Below are 25723 nucleotides of genomic sequence, written 5' to 3'. Positions count from 1 at the left end.
ATGTTTACTTTTATCTTGAAGGTAAAATTCATGTATTTACTTTTGGCGCACAAGCACATGTATCAAACTGCACAGATAATGATAGCACAGTTACTGGCACTGAACAACACTGTTTCAAAAACAACCAAGTACTTCAGCATTCACAAGCATTCCTTTCTTTAAAACTGCAACGTTATTTTGAAAGCTATATATAAGGAAGCACCAACAGTTGAAAACATAAAAACACTGAGCATTGCTTGGTAGTAGCTCGGTATCATTGTACCTTAAAGTGTGGTGGTTTCCAACAAGGAAAATAAATACAATACCAGGCTTGCACAGTTAGAAAAGAAAATTTAATATTGCACTGTGATGTTGAGAAGACAAGCAAGTTGCAGATTTTTAAGCACAAAGATTTTATTTAGCACTGCACCAAAAGTCTGTTTTCAGGACATTTACGCAATATCTTGTATATCAGCAAGAGGTATTGCTTCATCTACCGCCGTTGCCAAGTTTTTCGTTTCAGATCTAGGTGCTGAAACTTAATAATGGGATAAAGTTACATATTATAACATACATCGAAGTTAACATTTAAACATCTTTAAAAAAATTATCAAACGTTTCGGACACTTACTGGCAGAAGTGTTTCCACAGAAATTTGTAACCAAATGGATGACGGTGAACAAACATGCAACAAACCCACCAAATGCAGCAAATATTCTGAACATGGCAATGGCTCCCAAACTGTTAAATAGAAATCCACCAAGCAAAGCACCAATCATGTTTCCTAAAGCAAACAAACAGGCATAGTTAAGGGTGCTAAGGGTAAGTTTACTGGATATCTACAGCTTTGGAAAGGTGGTGAACATGGATCAGGTCAGGAGAGGGCTATGCCCTTGAAGAAAATGCAATATTAACATCGGACAGCAGTGGGAACATTTGGGAGAATGTAATTGAACACAACATAATCAATATGATGTTTTCAACAAGATGTAAAATAATATTAACCAATATTATATAACAACAAATTGCATGAGTTTCAGTAGAACAATAAGTTCATTTCTGCTTGTCCTCTACAATATCAAAATTATATGTGCAATGAAGACAAGTATAAACATGACATACCTAAACCCCAGTAAACACCTTGCGTTAGTCCAATCAGTGTCGCTGTCATGCCTTCCGGTGCCAACGTTGCAGCTTTGGAACACATTGCTGCCATAGGAAAAGCAAATGAAAGGCCATGCAGGGATTCAACCAAAAGCAATTGCCATCCATATGTGAGCACAGTGTATAAAAAACATCTTATCTGAAACAAACCAGTCATGTTACAACATTAAAACACATGTAAGTTTTTAAATTAGTGTTTTTGTATATATGGATTTACTTTTGCTTTAGCAACCAACTCCATTTATACTTACAGCAGCAATTAGAAGTCCAATGAAAAGAATAAAATCATCGCCAATTTTATTTGACACCCAGCCAGAAAGGAAAAAAGCTGGAATTTCAGTGGCTGATCCAAGCAGTATAGAAAGACCAAGTATCAACTGACTCGACCCAGGTAGTGACTTTGCATACCAAAACACAAATGCATATTTTACGCCCAACAATGTGCCCGATACCAATATGACAAATAGAAATAACAAGATGTGCGAATTTTTAAGCAGCATTTGGGTGCCGGACAGCAAGGATGGCCTTTTTAATGTTGGAACCTCAAGCCAATGGGTAACAATAGTTGATAACACTCCAAAAAGAGCAGCACCAATAAAGCATGCCAGAAAGTTTGAACTTGATCCATCTTTACTTGGTGTTATATCCACTAGGTAACCAAGCACAAAAGCAATTAACCCAAATCCGATTGAGCCCCAAAGTCGTTGGTGTCCATAGTTGTGCATGCGTCTGTCACCCAGTGTATTCATGACAGTTGCGTCGATTAAAGGCTGTATCGGTGAAAAGGCACTTGCATAAAATACAGTCAATCCAAGCATAAGGCCAAAAGTAATACCATATATGTCACTGGGTGTACCATCCGACAATACTTCACATTGCAAAGCTACATTTGTACTGCAGTTACGTGAGAAAAATGTGCTGGAATTATCAGTCGTGCAACTGTATTGCACTTCTGCACTCACAGTGGCATCAGTGCAGTTTGTAACGTTATTATCAACTTCACATAAAAGATTAAAACTTTGATCATTGTAAGAGCAAAATGCAGCATTTTCTACAAGACAGCATTCTGCAATCTTGGAACCTTCAACAGCTGTTGGAATAAAGTACATTGGCACTGTAAATATCACAGAGGCTAAAATACATGCAACCAGCGCCATTTTATGACTGGAGAACTTGTCAGCTATTCCACCAATCATAGGTGGTGCAACCAATGTCAAAGCCTTTTCAATTGACTGAATAATTCCATTCTGTGCAGGGGAAAGACCAAGCTCTTTTTGATACAATGCTTTGTATGGAACAAAGCACGCCATACCTCAAAAAACAAAAAGGGTTTACTATTAGGATCACACAATAGCAATACCACTTAAAACCATCAAAACGTATACAGAGGCGCTTTAAACTGTATTGCCACAAAGACAACTATGCGAAACAGCAATGTTTTAAAAGCATTCAGGTTAAAACACACCATACCTGCTTGAATCACGAAGTTGATCACTTTTAACGGAATAAGGTCCTTCGCAATGGTCATGGTGGATCTCGAGCAATTTTTTTTGCCGAATTGTGCAGCTCGGGCAGACAAATGTTTACACTTGACGCTTCAATGGACACGCAACACACATGCACCACACTGATTTCTATGCTATTAATATTTATTTGCAAATATTTTATATCTGTGGTCCAACATAGAATATAATTTACCTTGAGGAAGCCTTGTTGAATAACAGGCGAAACGTCGGTGAATAAAGTTACGTTTTATCTTTGCCAGAAGAACAGATTATGAAGATAGAATATAATGATAATTAGTAGTCAAAGCATTATTTCACCATGTTCGACATACCAACTAAAATACTGTTTTCTTGTGCAATTAAGTATGTAACCGGTTATAATCATTTTTCGCCAAATCTTGTCACTTTCACCATCGCCATAGTTATCATAAAACTCTGAATGCTTTCTTTTCAATGTGTTTCATTTTGCAAAGATCGGAAATCCTCACTAATCACACGAGTCATTTTATTTTGAAAAATCCAATGTTTCAAAGTTAAGAACACAACATAAATAGACATGCGTGGAACTCTGTTTACGAATCCTCATCCGTGTTCACTTTTTCTCCATTCTTTGCCGCCAAGTATCTGGTTTCAATAAACCGATTCTTCTGTTTGTTCAACACTTTTCGGGCATTAATGTGTTGTCCGATATCACCATCTGTAGGAACAAAATGTTTAAAAACAAGGAACCGCTGAAAAAGTTTTCAACAATGTGAATAATTAACCTGCCAATTATAACTGGCGCACACAAAAAATCTGACCAAAAATATGAATTTTTAATAACCTTACATGCAATGACTATATGCTTACTTGTGCACTGCTCATAGATCAGAGACAGACATGACAAACTGAAGAAATTGACTTACATGCAATGAAAAGCCAGAATATTTTTAATGCAGTTTTGTTTCTGCACCAGTGCACTGAGTAATGAAACTATAAACAGGAATCACAACTTACACTTAGTGCGCCATGCATTTTCAGTCTGTCTTTCAAGCTCCAGTATTTTAGCACAAGCCACAGAGTGGTTGGCTTTGTTTTTGTCTATGCATGACCGAACCCGGTTGTGGAGAATATGCAGAATCTCCTGGTCAATTTTCCTTAAAAGAAATAACAACACCAGTCATCAACTTTAGTTTGTGTTTTCTTGCCCTTTCATGAAGTTTTAAAACATACAATCTCTTCTCTGTCATGTAAATAGGATGGACTTGATGAATATATGTCAATTTGATTTTAAAACGCATAATTTTTTTTCTATGCACCTGTCTCTGTCAAATTGTTTCTCAGCCTCATAAACACAAATCGAATCATCAACGGGACACTCCCAAATTTCTGGCACCCTTCGAAGTTTTCGGTGATAATACCGACGTGGCTGCTGAATGCTGATGGAGTCAAAAAATTCTGCATGTAAAAATGACAAAACTGTGATTTTTGCAGTCTGTGAAATTTGTGTTGTGCAAGTTACAAAGCACATTGGTCCAATATATCAAAAAAAACATATGCAAAGAACATATTTTCATGAAAGAACAAATATGATTGCAAGATGCAGTAATTTTTAACATTAAATTTGCTTTATACTATATGGATTGATAAGAAATCACTAAAGTTAGCTAATTAGCCAAGGGTTCTTCAACACATGCAAAGTAAACATGCTTTGTAACCTTGGTCACAATATACCCTGTGAAACCACTGAGCTCCTGTAGCTCAGTTGGTAGAGCGTTGGGCCTGGTAATCCCAGGGTCGTGAGTTCAAATCTGGTTCCGGTTTGTCAGGAAAAAGTGACTGATCCAGCTAGGCTGCAATGCTTGGGCTGCCAAGCCTGCAAACCTCATGATCGCGATATGTTAGCTGTGATCACCAAGCAAGGACCTGTGCAGTGGAGCGATCCTGCCAATCATGCCATTGCATGAAATAGTACTGCTTTCTAACCCTTTGCAAAATACTAATGTGATTGTGACATACTTGAAAAGCAAAGCCATTTACACGTCAAAAAGGGTATATTAATATATATATATATTTATGGTGAGGATTGGGCAACATAAAGCCGTCCGGTTATATTTTAAAGCTGGATTAAGTTTGCACTGAATATACACAAAGGGCATAGGTGCAACCTACCAAGCCATTACTTACTGTGTGCTAAATGTGCAGGTCCGGTAAAGGAGTAGTAAACCCATGACCACATCAATGGCAAAGGATTGATTTTACTTTTCACCTCAAACTCTGGAATTTCAAGCTCAACATCGTGGTAAGTTCTGTTCTTTTCCCTGTCGATGGGGTCTTCAATCGGACCACCGACTCCAGGGCTAAACAAATACAAAGCATGTTATACAAATTCAATAATAAACAACATCTAGTTAAGTTCTCAACGAAGTGTCAGAGACTGTAAAGTCCCCACAATAGTAACATCTGTACAATGCAAGTTCCACCAATGAGACATAATAGGTCGAAACAGCGTGCACTATTTGCAGTTCTTTTATAGGCTCTTGCTTGATGTTCTATATACTTGTTTAAAATGTTTTAGCAGCGACTAATGTTTAACTAATTCTGATGGCAGACAGTTCGCAACGGTTTTATAGAACCGTCTCATGAAATTTTATGAGATCAGCGAATCGGTTAGCATCAATGGTTACTCTCAATGGACTTTTGCATCTTAGAACCTGCTGAAAAATATGACTTTTGGGATAGAACCGGCTGACAAAAAAATTGAATTCCACCACTGGATGCATTGGACTTTATAAATAGAAGTACAGGTTTAAACATCACATTCAAAACTCACATGTCCTTCAATGGCGCCGATGCTGAAGCAAGTTTATTTCCCATTATTTTGTCATGTGGCTTGGGAAACAATTCACCACAGCCCAACACACACCAAAACAAACAACTTTTACAAGCGTGTTGTGTCAAGATAAAAGATCCTGTAAAATACAAACAACCACATAAGACACAGCAAGCCTAAATTGAATGAAAATTTGACAATTGCTTATAACCAAAACACTGCTTTAAAAGCTAATCATGCAAAATTGATGACATAAAGCACATGTAGCTCACGTTCTGAATGAATATAAATAAAAATATAACACTCAAAATTGTTTTTCATGTTTTATGTTCCGCCGGGAACTACATTGGTTACATAACATTTTAGTTTGAATGTTGTATTTTGATTTGCTATTGAAATTTAAATAATGTTTCCGTCAAACCATGTAATTTATTGAATTTCTTTCCAATAACCTTCAACGAATAGAAACCCAGCGGCCGGATTGCATTTGCATCTGGTAGTTATACTTACGTGTGTAAGTTGAAGACACTGGCAATTAAACAATAGAATAATATGCTACGAAGGTTCGTAATTTATGTTTGAATAGATTAGTTTCTGAGCACAAGTATATTTCCGGAAAAAGTTAATTGTATTATTCAGCGTCACAAAAATCAGTTTATGACGTTAAAACTCAAAAACTGATTTTTGTAAAGTCAACAGCGGTTTAGGCAACTACAAACTGTTTAATTCTACACTGGTGTAAGTAACTGCAAACACCACTGATTTCGTTACGTCCATTTTCCAAAATAAAAATAAAAATCTATAAAGTACAAACGCCTACATCGATAAAGTTGTGATATTTTACTCAACGATATAATTCAAAGTAAAAGCTCAATATCAATCGCCCGTATACATGCCCTATAAACATGCGACAAATACCACATGGGGTTGAATGGTCCTTTTTATCCCCGACACCAGCGGTACTGTAAGGGTTTTACCTTCCTCACCAGCAAACGGCCGAATCCGAATAAACAGTTTATTATCAGGCTGTGGGAATAAATCCCAATCCGGCGAATAGTTTGTAGAGTCTCAGTAATAATAGCAGTGTATTTTGTCACCGAATAGAAGATCAAAGATAGAACGATATGATTCCGATTATCTTTTCTAATAGTGACTATCTATACTTGGACTCTCGGAAGCTTATTTTATGGTTTAGTCACGTGCCGTTATACATCACTTGGGTTAATATAATAATTTTTTTTATAGATTTAAAATTTATAGATTTATAGATTAAAATTATAGATTATTAGTCATGTTTTAAACGTCCGTGATACCTTCTGTAATTCAAGAATAATTATAGAGCCTCAAATTTTAACGACGCGGAGAATTCGCTTTTGTTGACGTAAGCCCTGGGGCAATGTGACACCGTGTCCCGCAGCAAGTGGCCGACCTGTCTCTTACGTATCATTCAGTATAGCTGTTTGGTACAGAGGCAGGAAAGTATACATTAAACGCATCGAAAAAGCCATGAATTTGTCAAACAAAACTGTACTGATTGCCGGTGGTGCTGGATATATTGGGTCACATACAGTCGTTGAATTGCTGAATGCTGGTCACAGGTTAGCTTTACGCCTTGTATAAATTGTGTTAAAAGATTTATGGATTTGTTAACTTTAATAATACAAGGGTGATTTATTCTTTGGCGCCTCTGACGAAAATTTACCTAAAATAACTCCCATGTTGACATTGTTTTGTTCAACAGGAAAATACCTACATGCTTTTTGTTACAGGGTGGTTGTGATCGACAATCTTTCCAATTCTCAAAGTAACCCTGATGATTGTGACGAACTGCCGCCTTCCCTATGGAGAGCAAAGCAAATTACGGGCAAGGAGTGTCTGTATTTCATAAAAGGTGTGTGTTTCTTTGATGGTTTCTCCATACAAGCCGTACACTAGCTCCGGTGGTAGATATTACTACAATGTGAATTGTAGGAAACAATTTTAAAAAGAAATCATTAAAGCAATATACTATTTTTAAAACAAACAGTAAAGCTCATGTAACTGCTAAGAAATTCAGTTTCTCAGCAGATGGGCTTTACTATTTGTTTCAAAGATTTATAAAACCGTGAGTTATGTTCCTAAATATACTATTTGGCATAAAGGCGATATCAAAGTTTGGTATTAATAAACCCAATTTTTCTCTTTTTTTGTGCTCGCACCCTCCCGTAGCGGACATAACGAACAAGGAGCAACTCAACATGACATTCGACCGATTCAACATCGACACGGTGTTCGATTTCACAGGACGCAAGGCCGTCGGTGAAAGCACACAACTTCCTATCTTATATTACAAAAACAATATGAATGGTGAGATTTCATCGCTGTGTATGTAACAAGAGCCGTTTCCACACTCAGATATTCGAAATAGATTAAATGCTCTTATATGCCCTTTGGCGTTAATTTGTGGAAAACAGTAGTGTTTGTCGAGACCAGTTAATCGGCTTTTGTTTGCTAAAGGGCAAATTTAGAGTAAACATTACAAGGATATAATGTACATGAAAAAGATAGTTAACTGTCTGTGATAACATAATTTCGTTTTACAAGATCTGACATTCTTCCTTGGTTATACTGTGTTTTTGATTTTGCATGTGGCATGGGGAGTAGGCATTGATCTGAAAAGCCACTAATTTCTTATAATGATGTGTATAAAGGCATGGAAGCATCTGACCTTTACTATGCCAAACACAAAAATAGTTTGCACTACTTTGTTTTCCGCAGGGACCATGACACTCTTGAAGTGCATGCGCGATCACGGCGTCCAGAACTTTGTATTCAGCAGTTCCTGTACAGTGTACGGAGCTCCCCATCCGGACAACCTCCCAATTAAAGAAACAGACCCAGTCGGTTGCTGCCAGTGCCCCTACGCTAAGTGCAAGTACTTTACAGAGTGCCTCCTACAAGACTTGGCCAAAGGCGAGCCCAACTACTGGCGGATAATTATCATGCGCTATTTCAACCCCGTGGGGGCGCACGAGAGTGGAATGCTTGGCGAAGATCCCAGAGGTGATCCGCAGAATCTTATGCCGAAGCTTGCTCAGGTGGTTAACACTCTGTTTTGAGTTGTTATGTCATAAATTCTAGACGAATGCGTAACTATTTACCGGTATTATTGTTAGAGTTAAATATTTTTGAAGGAAACCGAACTTTTATTATTATTTTCCGTGTAAGTAGATGCTTTCTCCGTTTTAAAAAGATGATGATAGTATTATACTTATAAACAAAGGTTTAAATGTTTTTGTTACTTTTGTGCGTATATAGGTGGCCGTTGGAAAGCAACCACTCGTTAACATATTTGGAGAAGATTATGATACTAAGGATGGCAGCCCCATAAGGGATTATATTCATGTTGTTGATGTCGCAAAGGCACACAGAAAAACCATAGCCAAAATTGAGGTAAAGAATTACAAGCTTATTGGTTCTACAAAATCCAAGTGTATAGGCTGAATACGAAGTCGTTAATAAATTAAACAAAATTTATTGCTATAGGAAAAATATACTAAATAAAATAAATTGTTACTGACGCTGCCAGGCATGTTTTATTGCCGAATACTGCTCTTCTGGCATATTTAATTTTATCGACGTTTCGGTTGTTATGCAGCAGCCTTCATGTCTATTCAACAGTAGTGTTATGCAGCGGGATGTATGATAGAGGTATGATACCTCCTGATGAAGGTTGCTGCATAACGGCCGAAACGTCGATAAAAAAGTTGCCAGAAGAGCAGTATTCAAATAAAGTTATATCATGAAGTGAAGTTTCAGCTCTAATATTGCTTGTATATAGTTACTCACAAAATTCGTATATGTGTCAACTGTCTTTCTGCTGACAGGATGTATGCGGGATTGAGATATATAACATCGGGACTGGAGAAGGTAAAACGGCTTGGGACATGGTAAAAGCGTTCGAAATCGCTTGCGGAAAAACTATTGCGTTCCGAATGTGCCCACGACGTCCCGGAGATGTGCCAGTGATTTACTGCGATCCTAGCAAAGCAGAGAAAAGTCTCGGTTGGAAGGCGGAACGTTCACACGATCAAATGTGTGCGGATTTGTGGCGATTTTACTTGTTGAATCCGAACGGTTATCAGGACGTTAGCGTTTTGCGCGAGTCCGGGCTCGATGTCGAATATTAGCTTCTAATTTTGCAGTGCCTTTTCTGAATTGATTTAATTGCAGTTTGAATTCAGCTAAAATCTTTTGTAGTGCATAATTTTGAACAGTCCTGATGTTTGATATTAAAAAATATATGTATAACAACAAAACATTTTTTGTTTGTACTGTTTTAATTTTTGGCCACAATAAATAAAAAATCAATTCATGTTTTATGCATAAAATATACCACGTAAATGCTATGTGAAAAACTGGCATGGTTACGAATAAAACTATTGATCTAAAAATCAATAAATCGTAGATAGAACTAATTTATGTAGCCTAAATCAACCATAGCAATTTAATTTTGGAGATATCTGTTTTTTTTTCTTCTGCATATAGCAACATTTTTAACTTTATGTGTCATGATCAAGCTAATGAAATGCTCATGTATTGGATTTGGTACATTGAATACGTCAAACTAACTTTTCACAAAAAGCTGTGCGGTACGTGCCTGAATGATGGCTAGCATCAAAAAGGGGCCCATGAAAACCGATCGCTGTCAATGGAAATAAGCCATTGTGTTAAGTTGAGCAATTATAAAACAAAATGTCTGTGATATATCTGCATAAGGCTACACATACATCTTTGTTAAACTAACGTAGCAAACACACGTCTTCTAAACCTATCCTAATTGGAACGTTCTTTTATTGTTAATCGCAAAACGTTGTATCAACCAACCAAAACATAACGTTTATTGAATGTTGTTAAGATAACGTTATAATAAAGAACCAAACATCAACGTTATTCCAAAGTTATCGAAACGACAAAAAATCAACCAACCAAAACGTAACGTTTATTGAATGTTGTTATGATAACGTTATAATCAAGAACCAAACATCAACGTTATCAAAACGACACCTAACGTTTATTGATATATCGATACGTTTTGTGGATATATTTAAAAAAAAACTGTGAGTATTTTAGCAGATTAGTATTAATATAACAAAGACGTCTATCTCATACAACGTCTTTTCATGTCATCACTGTTTTTCACAAAATAAAGGTGTTGCAAACTATCGTTGAAGTTTAAGGCGAGGTGGACTCGCGATTGTTTATTAACACGTTTTTGAATCGTTCACAAAGTCAAATAGCAAAGAAACTATACTGCTATTTTTGTTGCCAGGCATAAAGCGAGAAGTCTCGCCGGATGGCAGACGAAACGTTGGTTTCCAATAAACACTTTAGAAACTAAGTGCCAGAAGAGCAATTCCGATTAATTAAGCAAAGAAACTATCTGAGTTAAGAACAAAATTATTTTCGCGATCGCTTAAACTCTTGACGCATTATTCCTCGTTCAATGCAGCCAATAAAGCTTGGCCGAAAACGATTCAAATGGGAAAAGGTATTATCAGTCAAAATTTGACAGATGTTTACGCTTCAGATTCCTTTTGCTCAACAACGACTGACTCCCATCGCGTCAATTCTGGTACAATAGAAAGGAAAACCTTCATGATTGCATTTCATATGCTATTAATTTTGCTTCTGTTGAAATCCAACTAACGCCCAATAACGGACATTCCCATTACAGACAGCGATTACATCCAAAATACCATTTAAATAAAATGTTTTTTTCAGTTTAACTCTAAGTAAAGTGTTGTGATAAACAAACAACTGAGAAACTTGCAACGTATATGCAAGGACAATAAGCCCTCGACCGGCGCGCTCGGCTATTGACTAGTACATTGAAATGCTTAATCGTTTCGCCCTTAAAAAGCCATTCGAATTAAAAGAAAGCGGTTTATGCAGTTCAACTCAAAATAGAGTGTTGAAATACTGTTCTAAATTTTGTTTCGATTGATGTCAAAACAAACGAACGAAAGACTGAAAACTTGTTTGAAAACAAGGCACGACCATTGCGCTTGGATATTGACTTGCACATTGAAATACTTAACCGTTTCGCCCTTAAAAAGCCATTTGAATTAAAAGAAAGCGGTTTTTGCAGTTCAACTCAAAATAGAATGTTGAAATACTGTGCTAAATTTTGTTTCGATTGAAGTCAAAACAAACGAATGAGAGAGTATGACTTTTGTGATTAAATTAAGACACAAAACAAAGGCACATGGTCAATGAGACAATTCATCGAAGTGATTCAGCATCAGTTGATTTTTCATCAGGTTCACACCGAGGCCGTAATGAGTTCCATCAAAACTGTGAACAAATTTTGAAAACGGGCGAACGTCGAAAAAAGTAATGTTGTTTTTACGACAAAAATATTTCATCTCTTCCCAAAATTTGGCTGCGGGATGTCTGCCTTGGGTAGGCAGGAATGCTCTAGGTTTCATGAGTCCACCCAAAAGCGGCGTAACGAAATAGAATTTGGGCCACTTGGTATTCGTATTATTGCTGTGAGAATCGTAGAAGGTTTGACGGGATTTCAGCATTGGTGATAAGTATCTTTCAATGAGAACTTTAGAATTCAAACCCAGGTGAAGTCCAAGGTGAAGAAATATTAATGACCCTTCACGCCCATTTAATTCTTCAACCAACTTCATTATCGGTTGTTTTAAATCACGTCCGTAAGTTATAAGCGCTTTGACAGTGAAATTGGGCTTTCTGCCACCGCAAAGTTTATCCGGGTAAAGGACGTCGTTCATTGAACGTATAAGCCCTCTGCATTTCACGAAAAACTTCTTCTCAGCACGACAGTAAGACTTGAGCTCCTCGTTTGTGTTTTTCGCCCAAGTTCCTCCGATTTTATCATCTGTGAGGATCGTCAGTAGGCCGTAAAACATGTTTCGAATTAGGGAATCACCAACGAAATGAATAGAATTGTATGGTGAACGCTCAATGACGTCACAAGCTTCCGTTCCGGTTGAGTAGTAACGCCATGCGCATCTTTCGTTCTCCACCTTCCACTCACATATTTCGGCATGATGGTATTTGCGCATATCCACACAACTGTCATAATACAGGCAGGAAATAAGAAATGCTTTATTCCTACCTAACCCACTAAGCACTTTCCGAAGATTTTGAATAATTTGAGAAACATTGGCATATTTGGAGGAATAACCAGAGGCAGAAAAACTTACTTTGGACAATCACATGTTAACGAATTAGGAGCAGCGCAAAATCCACCAGCAACGTTGTTGCAGCAGGGAGTATTACTTTGGGGGTTGCACCAACTAATCAAACCTGGCCATCTGGATCCAGGTATTGTCGGAAGCAGGCTATGAGGTAAAAAATTCCTTGCTTTATTAACTTGACCCGTTGCAAGTAGTGTCGTAGCCTAGTTTATTAAATGTCATGAAAAAAAATAAAGGATATGTACTCTTAAATCACTAAAAGAGAAAGTTTTCAAAATTCTTGTATGGATGACTTACTTTTCATTTCCACATTTTCCATCATCTCTCCATAACTTTTTGATTAATCCTAATTCCAGCCAATAATCGCGGTAAATATCATCGTAATATGATGAGTTTTTCTCTGGGTTAGTCAATGGAACCCAATTGCCTACAGTTAAGTTGTGCAAAACGTTTTGACAAACTTTCGTGGATTTTCCAACCCCTGTTTGCTGATATTTGCTCTTTGCAGGATGAAAAGTCGTTTCTCCGTCATTTCGGTTTTTGTGTGTGTTTCTCGATTTCTCTTCAATGTTTATTGTAATGTAAAGCCAGCCTAAACTCAAAGCCAAAAGAAGCAGTAGTCGACTTTTCGCCCTTGCAACTGAATCCATGCAACTTCCAGCAGTCCTGGAAAAGTATATGTAGCGTTAGAGGGTAATTTGCTTATTTAAACGATTTAAATTTAAAACAAAATAGTTCCACTATACAAAATGGTCCCCAAGTAACACATTGGATTGCGCTTTTCGATAGTTTCGTCATTTTCGTCGTGTCAGAATAGGACGTATGCTTTCTTTGTTCCACAAGAAATTGCCCGTGAACCTTACACAGTGCTAACGTTACAACGCCGACAAACGCGTCCTCAAAGACATTCACAAATCTAAGTGGAAGGCCAGGAGTTTTGTACTGTCCAGACAAATATTGAATTAAGTGCTTAAACTTGTTTAGGTTTTCTGGCAAATGTTGGACACGGGGTATACACAAAAATGTGATCAAGACAAATAATGGCAGATAAAGAAAAATATTTTATTTCATGAGACGTGCCCTGGGTGAATATTTGACCTGTGAAAAAATGAAACTTCTAACTGTACGCTGTCAGGCGTTGATTGGTTTCTTCGTTTTCCGTCTGATTTGGATTCGCGTCACATTAGTGGGCCATATCTAAACCGTTGGATATTTAAATACGGCCTGCCAACAATATCTGCCATTCAGAAAATTGTCTAAACTTGAGGTTACTTTGAGTGATTTTGCTACTTCTTTGTTACATTCAACAATTATTATATCCAACGGTTTAGATATGGCCCACTAATATCCAACGGTATTCAATAATTATTAATGTGAATAAGTTGGTTCATAAACTGTACTGTAGCCACACTTTGTCTGCTTCATGCTCAACGTAACTCATTGATACGTCTGTCAAATGTTTGAGAATTTCTGTACCCTGAGTTGAAAACGTTGCCCACCTCTGCTATATCCGGTAAGTCTCCTTCTGAAAAAGGCGCCACAAACATAAATAAACAAATTTCCTGCACGTCCTATAACCTAAATAATCGAAATGTTATTATTAGTAAGTGTTACGACTTTTAGCCTTGTGTTATTAGGCTTTCTAATTGTCGCGGGTAAATTGTCAAGTCAACTTTTAATGGCAAGTATCACTGGTCCACACAGTAGACACTCAAACACAGAATGAAGGAATCATCAACAAAATAATGGCAAGTATGACTCTATTACGTCACAAGCTTAATTACTGTTTATGCGTCAACAACACATACACGTATGTACAAGATATAAAGGCAATGTACATCAGTAAGTATGAATAAACAATAATAAACTGTTGAATAATGACAACTTCGAAGTTAACGTTGCTCAAAATTTCTTCACAATTACAAAACCTGAAAAACAAAAACAAATAGTTAGCACTGGCCGCAAAACCAAGGGACATCTGCAATTACGTCGGATTCTAACTGGTTTTAAGACATGTTGGGTGATACCATTCTATACATTTAGAGCGTCTGCTGTTTGTTTTCAGCCAACCTGCAATTGCAATAGATGCTTATTGGTTCAATTTTAGGTTTTCTATTTATAAATAACTTTTTAAATGGTGCTCCCTAAATTATAGCCCTCTCCATAAGCCTGTCATTAAGCGGAAGAGTCCTTCAGACTTTATACCACAGCAATCATACACAAGTGGTCACAAAGGGGTGAGTAAGGCACTTTATATTGTGTGCTCGATTGGGCTTCTGGAATTTCTTCGAAACATCATTTGCCGGTTTGCCGTTTCAGCAACAACAGCTGATGTCACACAAAAACTATAATTCAGTGGTTTGTTCATACAAGTTATTTACACAAATCTTACCAGGTATACGAGAATGTTTTTTGTGTGTACCTTCAATTATTCCGTCAAAAAAATTGTCTTTTAACTTTCACTTCTGCTCTGGATACATGCCGAAGTCTGACACGTCCTTGTTGCGTCATCAATGCCAATTGCGCATGTTGGCGATAAAACTTAGTCATTAGATGAGAAAGTCCTCAATTTATTCAAAGTTCACATGTGCACCTGTCGTGTCGAGCAGAAAATATATGACAAATCTCTTTAGGAACTCCTTTCCAAAGATTGTTTAATTGGTCGACTAAGCCCAAAAGAAACGCAGTTACATTCCTAAAAAAATACGGATTGGTCAGTAAATATATTCGAAGTCAATGTAGGATTTTTGGCCTAACGCATATTTTCTGATTCCATGACGTTTTTTGTCTAGTTTATTGGCAATAAATTAAGCCGCAGCAACGTGACAACGTTTCGCGCGAATACGCCTTCAGTGCACGGGCACCTTTGTGCTTCCTCTGGGTCGTGTTTTCTTCCTTACGAGCCTGTTTTGACTGCAGGTCTGAGGTCTGTGTCCAAGCTCTGCTTCAGCATACGTCCCCTATCGTCCTTTTTTCATGGTTGGTCAACTGGATCCCGGCATGCGTGTAGCTAAAATTTTCCCATTATGCATTGAATTAATTAGTCGTTACAATTATACGAGATATCTTTACTCCTGGGCCCTAGTATTTTTTATTAGTCCCCTGTCCCTAAAATTAAATTTATGCACATGTTTTATTTCAAAATTGGTGTCGACAGTTACCAGAAAATGCGCGTTTAGACTGATTTGAATTTAAAAATTTGAAGGACTGTTTTTGCATATTGAGCAAAAACTGCTGCACCAGTGAACCAAGGCATGGACATCAATGAAACTGAAAGATTGTTAGGTCTTGCGTTTATGCAAAAGGTAAATAAATTGATGTGCTTCCGTATGTGAGTGTTAGGTTTGGTCTTCGACTCGAGCCGACAAATATTACGTGACAATGTTTACTTTTGGGCGAACAAAGAAAGGCCACGTATGATTTTCCAAGCGGATGAGTAATCCCGAGGCACTAATGTTTTTTATCTAATTGTAGTTGGAGTACTAGACCCCAATTATTTGTGTGTGCGTGTTCAATAATGCTTTCAACATTACTTAAAAGGAAATAGGTATTAACTATCAAACTGGTTAGCTTATTTTTGAATCAACCATCTTTAAATCGTACTTGTGACAAGTAGATTCTAATGGTAAAACAGATTTTGTTAAACTATGATCTTTGATTACCTGTCCAGACTGTGTTTTAAAGTATTAACATGAATATGCAAACTCGATAATCGCACAATGGAGGAGACTAAACCCATTTCTCCAGAGCAAAATATTAACTGTGAGGTAAGCAATATATATTTATTTTTTATAAAAAAAATTCAAAAAAATGCCTCATTTGTGACATGTTTAGAATCTTCATATTGGAACTGAGGAGCACCACCATCAAAATGAATTTCATTTGCACAAAAAACTAAAAATTGAAAATCCAAATATCGTCCAAAACATTCCACATGATGTTCAAATTGCTGGACCAAGTGCTCAACAAGCTTTGGAAGCAGTTTCCCAACAAAGTTGGTACTGGTTATGAAATTACATACCAAAAATGTATTTATTTGTATCAGAGCTATTCGGGTAATTGTCACAAAACACGAAAATTAGCATGTTGAAGTGCTTTCACTTACTAAAGTAGTTTCACACTTTATCAGTCAGCGTGTGATAATGTTTTTATTGCACAAAGGTGTGAATCCATTCATCAAACATTGTTTGTTTTTCAGACAGGACAAACAAAGAAGCAATCCATAAAGTGGTTCAGTACCAAGAGAAACACTTGGGGGCAAATGTTTTGTTACCTGGTCAGTTAAAATCTACTGCAATTGAACTTCCTGTTGTACATCCTACCTTCATAGAAACCAAGTTTTATGATGGGGTCGAAGATGCAAGTAAGGTGTTTAATTCCTCAACAGTAAAATCTCCCGGTAGAAACTTGCAAATAGGCCATAATGTGACTTTCAATGAGTTAGTTAAGTTGGTGAACGATAAAAAGTTCACTGCACTACTTGGGAAACCTGGGTGTGGCAAAACCACTACATCCAAAATGTTGGTAAGGGCTGTTGGTGACCTGGTTCCAATCTATTTGCGATTCATGGACCTGGAACACAGTGGCAAGCTTACTGCACGGCAGCTTTTTATGGATTACCTTTTTCCTTGTCTTGATAACAGCACGAAAAAAAATGCTTTTGTATGGATGGTTAACAATCCAGAAAAATGTGTTTTTATTATGGATGGCTATGATCAGGCTGTTTGGAGTCTTGTAAATGTAAAACCAATAGATGCTTCTTATGACACACCACTGTCTATTCAACAGCTAGTAGCTAATCTTTGCAGCAAAAAGATTTTTAAGGACTCCAGGCTCATCTTCACTTCAAGACCCCATGCAATGATCACCATTCCGTCTGAGTTACGTCCAGATGTCACCATTTGCATTCAAGATCTTTCAACTGAGAGCATGAAAAAGTTGTTCGATGCCTATGCTGGAGAAAAGAGTAAACAACTCTGGGATATGTTAAACACAAAAGCCCCCCAGTTACTTGATTTATGTCATAATCCCATTCTATTACAGTTTATAGTAATTGTGGGTCTGTACAGCAGTGCTGATGACCTCAATTCTGTAACTACTGTTACTGGAGTTTTTACAACCATCCTTGGGCATTTAAAGCATACAAATCATGCCAGCGGCTTGGATATCAACAATCTATGGGAACCACTTTGCAGAATGGCCTATAAGGGTATGCTACGAAGGAGTGTGGTCTTTACTATGGAAAACCTCAAAGAAGAAGGCCTTGATGACAAGAATGCTCAAGATTTTGTGATAGTCGTGGCTCGTCAACTTGAATTTAATCAACGCTTGTTTGATGGTAACCAAATTCTATACTATTGCCACCAGTTGTTCCAGGAGATTTTCTCAGCCAAGTATATCAGCACCTACATGCCAGAGGAAGAGTTTGAGAAAATCATCGATGATGTGGTAGCTGGAGGTCAATGGAGTATGGTTAGGAGGTTTTTATGTGGTCTCATGCTGGGAAAAAGTACCAACCAAAGTATGAGTTCTGTTTTTTTAGCTTAAAAAAAACAAACAAAACAATGTGATTAAGAAATAAAAGAACTGGATCAATTCAAAAACCAAAGGCCCCTGGCAAGCTGTTGATCGCACACCATATCGATATAATTATATATTAAAGTTCAAAACAATTAATAAACTTTTGAATGTTGATAGAAAAGGCTAGAACTTTATGTTCACCAATACTATATTTTTAAGTACTGTTTTTGTTTAGAAAAATCATCCATACTTCTGAAGAAAATGATGGAACATGTCAACAAGTGTCTTGCACGACGGTCAGGTAATGTTTTTGTTAAAACAGAAGAATTATTGTTTTTAGAGAAAAGATTGTGTATAATCATTGAAACAGTCCAATTCATAAACCTGTACAAAAATTTAAAATCCTGCACATGGACCAATAGCAATCCTGCACATAAAACACCAACAAACTACCTTAATCACAGAAAATTTTGTGTTTGCATCTTTCAGCCTACCCTTCCTTCTGATTCAGTACTTTCTCAAAACAAACTCATAATCACAGTCACTTTGAAATGTTTGTTGTGGATGTTTTTTTTTAAAAGGAATTTAGAACAATCCCATTGTAACACAACAGTATTACTTACCCTCTTTGGTTTTATTATTTTTTTTCAGGACTTAGGGAGTGGTTTGTTGATTTATTGGAAGTTTCTGATGAGTTTGTCAATACATTGGTCAGCAGTATTCCTGCTTGCTTTTCATTTGATGTGAATGATGATGACACAAACATCACAATTCATGCTATTACCAAGATTTTATCTAAGTTTCAGCGGCCTGTGTTTTCTGTTATCATTGGCAATGATAAATGGATCAAGCATTTATTGCCAACATTACAAGTATTGCAGTGCAAGGTAATTATAATCACACACTTCTTGTGGTGACTGTTAAAATATGTTGTATTTCTACTTTATTATAATTTGGTATTACCATTATTTACCAGTTCAGCTACTAACTGACGATGACTGTAACTGTCAGTAAATAATCCTGGTAACTGTTGTTTGTTGTGTTTGACAGATTAATACACTCCAAATATTTAACTGCCCAATGCTAGTGGAACAGATTGAGTATATTTTACCACATGTACGAAGAAGTGATGAATTAATCCTTGGATGGTGTAACTTAAAAGATGTGAGCAAAGTTTCAGAACAAATGAGGAAAAGAGATTCCAAGGTTTGTATATTTGTACACAAGCAAACTGGAGACCGTGAAGACATGACAAAAATGGGTGAAGTTTTGGGTTCAGTATAAATCAAGGTTGTTGAGTTATTTATTTTGTGTTGCCTGTTCCCTTTCACACTAATTAGGTGTAAAAAATAATGTTACTTCATAGTAGTGGTCCAAGAAAAACACACATTCACAAGTGTGTTTCATGGCCCAAAAAGTTTTGAAAACCCTTTCAAAAGAGACAAACATACATGCCAGTGCTTTATGTAAGGTTAAAAGATAAATAAATTGCTTTATTACTATAAAAAGGACTTATGCAATTACAGATGCATTGTTTAAACCTGCATTACAATCCAATTTGTGATGATGGGTTACAAGAATTGGCAACTTGTGTAGATAAAACTGATGTCTTGGTGTTAAACAGTTGCCAGGTGTTCAACGTGGGGCCACTAACTGACTCTATTGTGGTGAAGGAATGCATGGTAGTCCCAAAAATTTTTGTTTGATGTTAACTCAGTAGCTTGTGGATTATAATTTGCAATCATTAAAATAACCTAATTTGTGCCTTTACCAACATTTATGTATCAAACACTCAATGTATGTATGAAACAAAATGCTTACTTTATTTTTTAGCTTACATCCCTTGAGCTTTCAAATAACCCAATTGGAAATGATGGAATGAAACTTCTTGCACAATGTGTTTTTTACATACAGGAGTTGTTTCTTAGGGGTTGTGGAATAACTGACTTGAAACCTCTGACTGTAACTATGTTACAACAGCAGACTAAGGTGTGATTTGCTTGTACTCTTGTTGAATGAATGACTCCAGGATAGTTAATAATGTTTTATATATATGCAAGTTTAAAATCCCGTAACAACAAAATGGTCTGTTTTAGATAAAGAAACTTCATCTTCCCAGCAACTATATTGGTAATGAAGGAATCAACCAGTTATCTTCATTTATTCACAAACTTATGTTTTTGGATGTGGAAGATTGTGGTGTAACTGATGTATCTACATTCTGCAAAGCCATTAACGGCCGCAGGTCAAAGGTAAACAATTACAAAAATGGATTTTTTTGGGGGTGATGCATTTGTTACCCTAGGATGTGGTTTTTAACCTCCTGACAATCATGGGGTCGCTAAGCAAAGTTTTGAGATTTTTGTTGTGCAACAATGTTTCACAGATTTGTCTGCATGAAATTTATGAAATTACGTTTGTTGGCAATTGCTTAAATCTAAGGTGAATCAAGTTACAGGGATTATTTGATTGACAAGATCTTTGAGAAGTATTTTTGTTTCGAAAACACTGTGACATAGTTTGCTGCAATTTTATAAGTGGGTCACAAATTAGATCAATTGGCTTTTTTTGGGTTCTAATATGGAAAATTGAAAAAGCACAGATCTAAAATTATCGTATGGATTTGTATTTTTTTTAATGCTAACTTTTGTTAAGATGGGGTTTGTTGGCTTGCACCAAAATGCCATTGGAGTTGATGGGGCTGTCCACCTTTCCACCTGCTTGAGTAAGATTGAAATAATATATGTGTCTACAATGGATTTGACTGAAGAAGGCTTTCGTATATTGGTAAGATGTCATTCATAAAAAAATGAATTGATGATACAGTGGACTCTGGATAGGGATATTTTATTGAATTCGGTCAATCCATAAATTGGCTTAATTCGAACGATATTGGGAGGTCAAGATTTGCAGGTCACAGACATAAAATAGGAATAATATTATATCTAACTTTTGACCTGCAATTTGTAATATAACAATAATCAGGAATATGTGCAAAAGAGCCATAATAATCAATGAGAGCTGCAGACAGTTGTACACACTGTTTTGACCTATAAGGTTTTTCTGAGCTAGCTTTAAGACTAGCAGGCACACAGATTTACACTTTGTGGCACCTTCCAGTCATTCGTCGATCGGTTGAGTACTCAAATCATTACCAACCAATGGATTTCTGTTGGCTTACCCATTTGGTTCCCAGTGAAACACTAAATATATTCTGTAGTTCTTTTGAATTTTTGGCTTGGGAATTGTTTGTCTTTTCCTTGAGAAGTTTTGCATTTAAAACCCATTTTAAAAAGTTGGTGCTAATAATTGTATGTTGTTGCTTTGTAGAATTCAGTCAATGATAAAAAACCCACAGATGAACGTAAGTTGCTTGGTTTATTCATTTGTAAGTTACATGCAAATATGTTATTTTACCATTTTTAGAGACTGACATTATGGTTGATCTTGATTGGGAAATGAACTTTTTAATACCGTATCCGAGCCATATTTAATTTTGAAGGAACATACACATGGCCACCGATAAAGTCTTGTCTTCATATTATGGACTTGGCTGTTCAGGAACAAATAAGGACACACTTATGTGGTTATGAAATAATACAGTAACGCCGTTACCTAAGGAAATTCGGTTGATTTTTGAAACGTGTGGATGGAATCAAATAATTTATTTTCTTTTAATGGTTTAACATAAGTAAGTAATAAACGTCTCTCAAAGGCCTGGGTAGGTTTGCAACATGTTTAACTAAAACACAGACGATAACAAAGCCAATGCCTTGTGCAAATAAACGTTGGTTTGAACAAGCATGTGTTTTATGGGCGTCACAAAACTAAATATTAGGAATAGCTTTCCCAAGGCTTTAAATCTCATAAATCAGTTTGCCTTATTTGATATTTTCGCTATATGACTGCACACCAGCCTTTTGGCTGTCTTCGCTAAGTTTTTTTCTGATACAGGGTTGTATGTTATGTGTCATTTGCCTCGTTTTTTATTCATGCTGTAATTTTTTGCCATTTTTTGAAGGCCCGCTGCTTGAAATCAATGCCTAAGTGTAACTTGTATTGCAAAAAATGTCGGAAGCTTTAATTTGCGATATACTATATATTTCTACCCTCTCATAACTTTCATATTTATCATGGATCATGTCATGTAATATTTGTAAATGAATCATTTTTGTTCCAAACAACTTTTGTGCAAATTTCAATGATTATAAAATGGCTTTAATCGTGTTGGTAGGTGCAGTTGATTGAAATTACTTGTTTAATATGAACAAGAATGTAAAGATGTAGTTTGTTACATTCCACGAGTGTGCATTTTAGCTGTTTTTCAATGCACGATATTATAGATTGCAGCTTTCAAGCAAGTTGCGTTTATATTTGTATCTGTTATTTGTGTACTTTGTGATCACGTTTCCAGTTCTCTTTGTATGATTTTGTTTTATACATATGCAATGTATTTAAAAGTGATTTAACTTAGATTGTGCTTGTTTGTGTAGCATCGCCATTTGAAAACTTTAAATGTACAATGTTTTATTTTCGCATTAGTTTTCGTGAGCAGCAAATCATGTTTAACTTTCATCGACTTGTATTTGTTCTGCCATAGAGCTATTGAAAGTTTTGTTACTTCTTTGAGCAACTAACTTAGCTGTTTACGTCACGTAAACGTTCAAACTGAAACTGTTATCACGACTAACTTATCGAAAGGCGAACATTCCAAAGATTGTTTAATTAGACGACTATGCCTAAAAAAAACGCAATTACGTTCCTTCAACGCACTTTAAACGTTGCGATTGTCTCAAAAAAGTACTAATGTCGACATAGCATCGTACCGATCCGATACTACCTCAAGGTATTGGATATCGGTTTCCATCCGATATAATCCCTCGCATTTTTATTGCATCTTAACACACATAACAAACACATATAACAGCTACATTTTATTTTCATGTTGTCAGGGTCATAGGCCTGCATCCATACAGTTTAACAATGCACAATGGTGAAAAATAGGGATGGGCAAGCAAATATATTTACATTAATCACGTCGAAGTCACCAGTTAAATGTAGGATACTTGGCCTAACACTTATTTTCTGATTCCATGACGGTTTCGCCGCAACATGACGACATATCACGCGAATACGTCTTCAGTGTACGGGCACCTTTGTGCTTTTTCTGAGTCGTGTTTTCTTCCTTACAAAAGCCTGCTTTTGTTTTGGCTGCCGGTCTGTGTCCAAGCTCTGCTGCAGCATATGTCCTCTCGTACTTTTTTTGGCTTTTTAACTGGATACCGGCATGTGTTTAGCTGAAATTTGGCCATTATGCATTGAATTAGTAGGTCGCTTTAATTATACGAGATATCTTTAGTCCTGGGTCCTAGTTTTTTTTATTAGTCCCTTGTCACTAAAATTAAATTTACACACACTTTATTTCAAAATTGATATCGACGTCACCAGAAAATGCGCGTTTTGAGACTGTTTTAAAAAAAAATTCGTACGACGCAGTGTTTTCATTTTCAGTAAAAACAATGGTTCTTCACCCTGTAGATTCGCTGAAGCTCTTGGATCCTCCGCAAGCATTCGTTGAACCCTGACAATATAAAGAATAAGAAAAGCAAAAATAGCAATAACCTAATTAGAATAAACAAGCTTAAAACAAAGCGGAATAGAGATTAAAATCAATAAAACACAATTATAATGAATTTGGGTTACTGTGTCCAAGCAAATAAGTCATTTTCCCATGAACGATATTATGTTTTTTTTTTGTTTTACTGCAACTAGAATGTTTTTTGATTGCACCACAGCACGAAAAATATGTTTTAAATGCCGTTTTCTCTTTTTCTGAAGCCTAATGATGTCATGTATATGCTTATTGTTCACGTCAACCGTGACTACGAACGATTTTCAAATTCACGCAATTGCCCAGAAATTACTATCTAAACTCATGCGAGTACAAATAGTTGTCATGTTTACAATTACAATCCAACCTCCCCGTGTCTACGTAACTCTCTGCAATTAATTTTTTGAAAATGTCACTGAAACGTATAATGCTTTTTTTGTAAATCATTGGACCTTAGTCTAACCCCTGAAGCGTCCCCATCGAATCCAGGATATAGAATCAATCGAATAAGAACCACTGCTCTACAGCAACTTTTTTGTTCCATTACTAGTTTTAAAGCGGATACGTTTGCAATATGTTTAACTAAAACACAGACGATAGCAAAGCCAACGCCTTATGAAAATAAACGTTGGTTTGAACAAGCGCGTATTTTATAGGCGTCCTAAAAAAGACGTCACAAAAAGAAATATTAGGAATAGCTTTTCCAAGGTTTTTAATAAGTTTGCCTTATTTGATATTTCTTATACATGACTGCATACCCCTGTCTTTTGGCTGTCTTTGCCAAGGTTTTTGTCGATACAGGGTTGTAAGTTATGTGTCATTTGCATTCTTTTTTTATTTATGCATTCTTTTTTGTCATAGTTTGAAGGTCGGTCCTTGAAAATAATGCCCAAGTGTAACTTGTATTGTAAAAAAAACGTCGGAGCTTGAATTTGCTGTATACTATATATTTCCACCCTCTCATAACATTTCATATTTATCATGGTTCTTGTCATATCATATTTGTCAATGAATCATTTTTGTTCCAAATAACTTTTGAGCAAAGTTCAAATCGTGTTGGTAGGCGTTGTTTATTGTTTAATGTGAAAAAGAATGTAAAGATGTAGTTTGTTACAAAATTGCTGTTGCGGCCAGGCTGCAATTTAAAAATGTATTGCTCTTCTGTTTTAGTGTAACTCACTTTGAAATTGCGTTATACCTGATGAAGTCTCGCCGCATGGCAAACGAAATGTCGAAGAAATACAGCATGTTAGTTTGTTACATTCCACCAGTGTATTTTTGTATATATTTGTATCTGCTTTTTTGTGTACTTTGTGATCATGTTTACAGTTATCTTTGCATAATTTTGTTTTATACATACGCAATGTATTTGAAACTGATTTAACCTGCATTGTGCTTGTTTGTGTAGCATCGCCTTTTGAACAGTTTAAATGTACATTGTTTTATTTTCGCATTAGTTTTCGTGAGCAGCAATCATGTTTAACTTTCATCGACTAGTATTTGTTCTGCCATTGAGCTTTTGAAAATTTTGTTACTTCTACATAAGGTTTTTTTGAAACATTGGTACTTGATGATATATAGGACCAAGGCAAGGCTATTTCAACAAAAGGCAAGCTTTATTTGTTTTACACGTTGCGCAACATTTAAAATTTCCGCAACCCAAATATGTTAATCAAACAAAATACTGTTTACAGTAAATCTCTCGGCAAACAAAAAGTGTAAATCATAAGGTTTACAGGCATTGCAACCACAGCTGAATCAGCCACAATATTAGTGGTAATTTTCTAGGTGCTGGAGCGGTACGGCATGAAAAACACAAATTGATTGTCTAATGATTGCGTCTTGCTAATGACCGAACATTTACTTATAGATGTGGAGACCAGGCAGCAATACACCCCCTGGTTGGATTCAGGCCCCACGA

General features: G+C 36.4%; 5 protein-coding genes across 5 annotated transcripts; 2 read left to right on the top strand and 3 right to left on the bottom strand.

Moving 5' to 3' along the window:
- Nucleotides 1-48: 48 nt before the first annotated feature.
- Nucleotides 49-2699, bottom strand: LOC145905997 (major facilitator superfamily domain-containing protein 6-like). The gene is made up of 5 exons (XM_082993372.1): nucleotides 2614-2699; nucleotides 1395-2455; nucleotides 1102-1282; nucleotides 611-763; nucleotides 49-517 (listed from the first exon to the last, which is right to left on the bottom strand). Exons 1-5 carry the CDS (start codon nucleotides 2669-2671, stop codon nucleotides 432-434), a joined length of 1539 nt encoding a protein of 512 aa, XP_082849498.1. The 5' UTR covers nucleotides 2672-2699; the 3' UTR covers nucleotides 49-431.
- Nucleotides 2700-3142: 443 nt separating this feature from the next.
- On the bottom strand, nucleotides 3143-5595 carry LOC145906453 (NADH dehydrogenase [ubiquinone] 1 beta subcomplex subunit 10-like). Its single transcript, XM_082993868.1, has 5 exons — nucleotides 5461-5595; nucleotides 4815-4987; nucleotides 3947-4085; nucleotides 3645-3784; nucleotides 3143-3345 (listed from the first exon to the last, which is right to left on the bottom strand). Exons 1-5 carry the CDS (start codon nucleotides 5502-5504, stop codon nucleotides 3221-3223), a joined length of 621 nt encoding a protein of 206 aa, XP_082849994.1. The 5' UTR covers nucleotides 5505-5595; the 3' UTR covers nucleotides 3143-3220.
- Nucleotides 5596-6744: 1149 nt separating this feature from the next.
- Nucleotides 6745-9806, top strand: LOC145905909 (UDP-glucose 4-epimerase-like). Its single transcript, XM_082993234.1, has 6 exons — nucleotides 6745-7058; nucleotides 7230-7351; nucleotides 7669-7806; nucleotides 8218-8537; nucleotides 8758-8892; nucleotides 9327-9806. The coding sequence occupies exons 1-6, from the start codon at nucleotides 6967-6969 to the stop codon at nucleotides 9627-9629; spliced, it is 1110 nt and encodes a 369-aa protein (XP_082849360.1). The 5' UTR covers nucleotides 6745-6966; the 3' UTR covers nucleotides 9630-9806.
- A 1905-nt stretch (nucleotides 9807-11711) lies between these two features.
- LOC145907194 (uncharacterized) lies at nucleotides 11712-13321 on the bottom strand. The gene is made up of 3 exons (XM_082994626.1): nucleotides 12969-13321; nucleotides 12678-12815; nucleotides 11712-12546 (listed from the first exon to the last, which is right to left on the bottom strand). The coding sequence occupies exons 1-3, from the start codon at nucleotides 13319-13321 to the stop codon at nucleotides 11712-11714; spliced, it is 1326 nt and encodes a 441-aa protein (XP_082850752.1).
- A 3069-nt stretch (nucleotides 13322-16390) lies between these two features.
- Nucleotides 16391-21685, top strand: LOC145907193 (NACHT, LRR and PYD domains-containing protein 9-like). Its single transcript, XM_082994624.1, has 12 exons — nucleotides 16391-16438; nucleotides 16506-16665; nucleotides 16870-18192; nucleotides 18427-18492; nucleotides 18843-19078; nucleotides 19242-19397; nucleotides 19718-19873; nucleotides 20025-20180; nucleotides 20288-20443; nucleotides 20847-20978; nucleotides 21522-21555; nucleotides 21618-21685. The coding sequence occupies exons 1-12, from the start codon at nucleotides 16391-16393 to the stop codon at nucleotides 21683-21685; spliced, it is 2691 nt and encodes an 896-aa protein (XP_082850750.1).
- Nucleotides 21686-25723: the final 4038 nt, after the last annotated feature.

This window comes from Ascidia mentula, chromosome 6 (assembly GCF_947561715.1).
Source record: "Ascidia mentula chromosome 6, kaAscMent1.1, whole genome shotgun sequence".
In the NCBI taxonomy this organism is placed as follows: domain Eukaryota; kingdom Metazoa; phylum Chordata; class Ascidiacea; order Phlebobranchia; family Ascidiidae; genus Ascidia; species Ascidia mentula.
This window is presented reverse-complemented; position numbering and strand designations above follow the sequence as displayed.

Excerpts from the sequence above, each read along its gene's own strand:
- LOC145905997 (XM_082993372.1), bottom strand. The coding sequence starts at position 2,671 with ATGACCATTGCGAAGGACCTTATTCCGTTAAAAGTGATCAACTTCGTG. Across the intron at positions 2,456-2,613 it reads CAACTTCGTGATTCAAGCAG|GTATGGCGTGCTTTGTTCCA; the intron begins GTATGGTGTGTT and ends TTGTTTTTTGAG. Across the intron at positions 1,283-1,394 it reads TTGGACTTCTAATTGCTGCT|ATAAGATGTTTTTTATACAC; the intron begins GTAAGTATAAAT and ends GGTTTGTTTCAG.
- LOC145906453 (XM_082993868.1), bottom strand. The coding sequence starts at position 5,504 with ATGGGAAATAAACTTGCTTCAGCATCGGCGCCATTGAAGGACAT. Across the intron at positions 4,988-5,460 it reads TCGGCGCCATTGAAGGACAT|CCCTGGAGTCGGTGGTCCGA; the intron begins GTGAGTTTTGAA and ends GTATTTGTTTAG. Across the intron at positions 3,785-3,946 it reads AAACAATTTGACAGAGACAG|GAAAATTGACCAGGAGATTC; the intron begins GTGCATAGAAAA and ends ATTTCTTTTAAG.
- LOC145905909 (XM_082993234.1), top strand. The coding sequence starts at position 6,967 with ATGAATTTGTCAAACAAAACTGTACTGATTGCCGGTGGTGCTGGATAT. Across the intron at positions 7,059-7,229 it reads TTGCTGAATGCTGGTCACAG|GGTGGTTGTGATCGACAATC; the intron begins GTTAGCTTTACG and ends TTTTTGTTACAG. Across the intron at positions 8,538-8,757 it reads TTATGCCGAAGCTTGCTCAG|GTGGCCGTTGGAAAGCAACC; the intron begins GTGGTTAACACT and ends GTGCGTATATAG.
- LOC145907194 (XM_082994626.1), bottom strand. The coding sequence starts at position 13,321 with ATGGATTCAGTTGCAAGGGCGAAAAGTCGACTACTGCTTCTTTTGGCT. Across the intron at positions 12,816-12,968 it reads GGAAAATGTGGAAATGAAAA|CCTGCTTCCGACAATACCTG; the intron begins GTAAGTCATCCA and ends TTTACCTCATAG. Across the intron at positions 12,547-12,677 it reads TTAACATGTGATTGTCCAAA|TTGTGTGGATATGCGCAAAT; the intron begins GTAAGTTTTTCT and ends GTATTATGACAG.
- LOC145907193 (XM_082994624.1), top strand. The coding sequence starts at position 16,391 with ATGGAGGAGACTAAACCCATTTCTCCAGAGCAAAATATTAACTGTGAG. Across the intron at positions 16,666-16,869 it reads GGAAGCAGTTTCCCAACAAA|ACAGGACAAACAAAGAAGCA; the intron begins GTTGGTACTGGT and ends TTTGTTTTTCAG. Across the intron at positions 19,079-19,241 it reads TACAAGTATTGCAGTGCAAG|ATTAATACACTCCAAATATT; the intron begins GTAATTATAATC and ends TGTGTTTGACAG.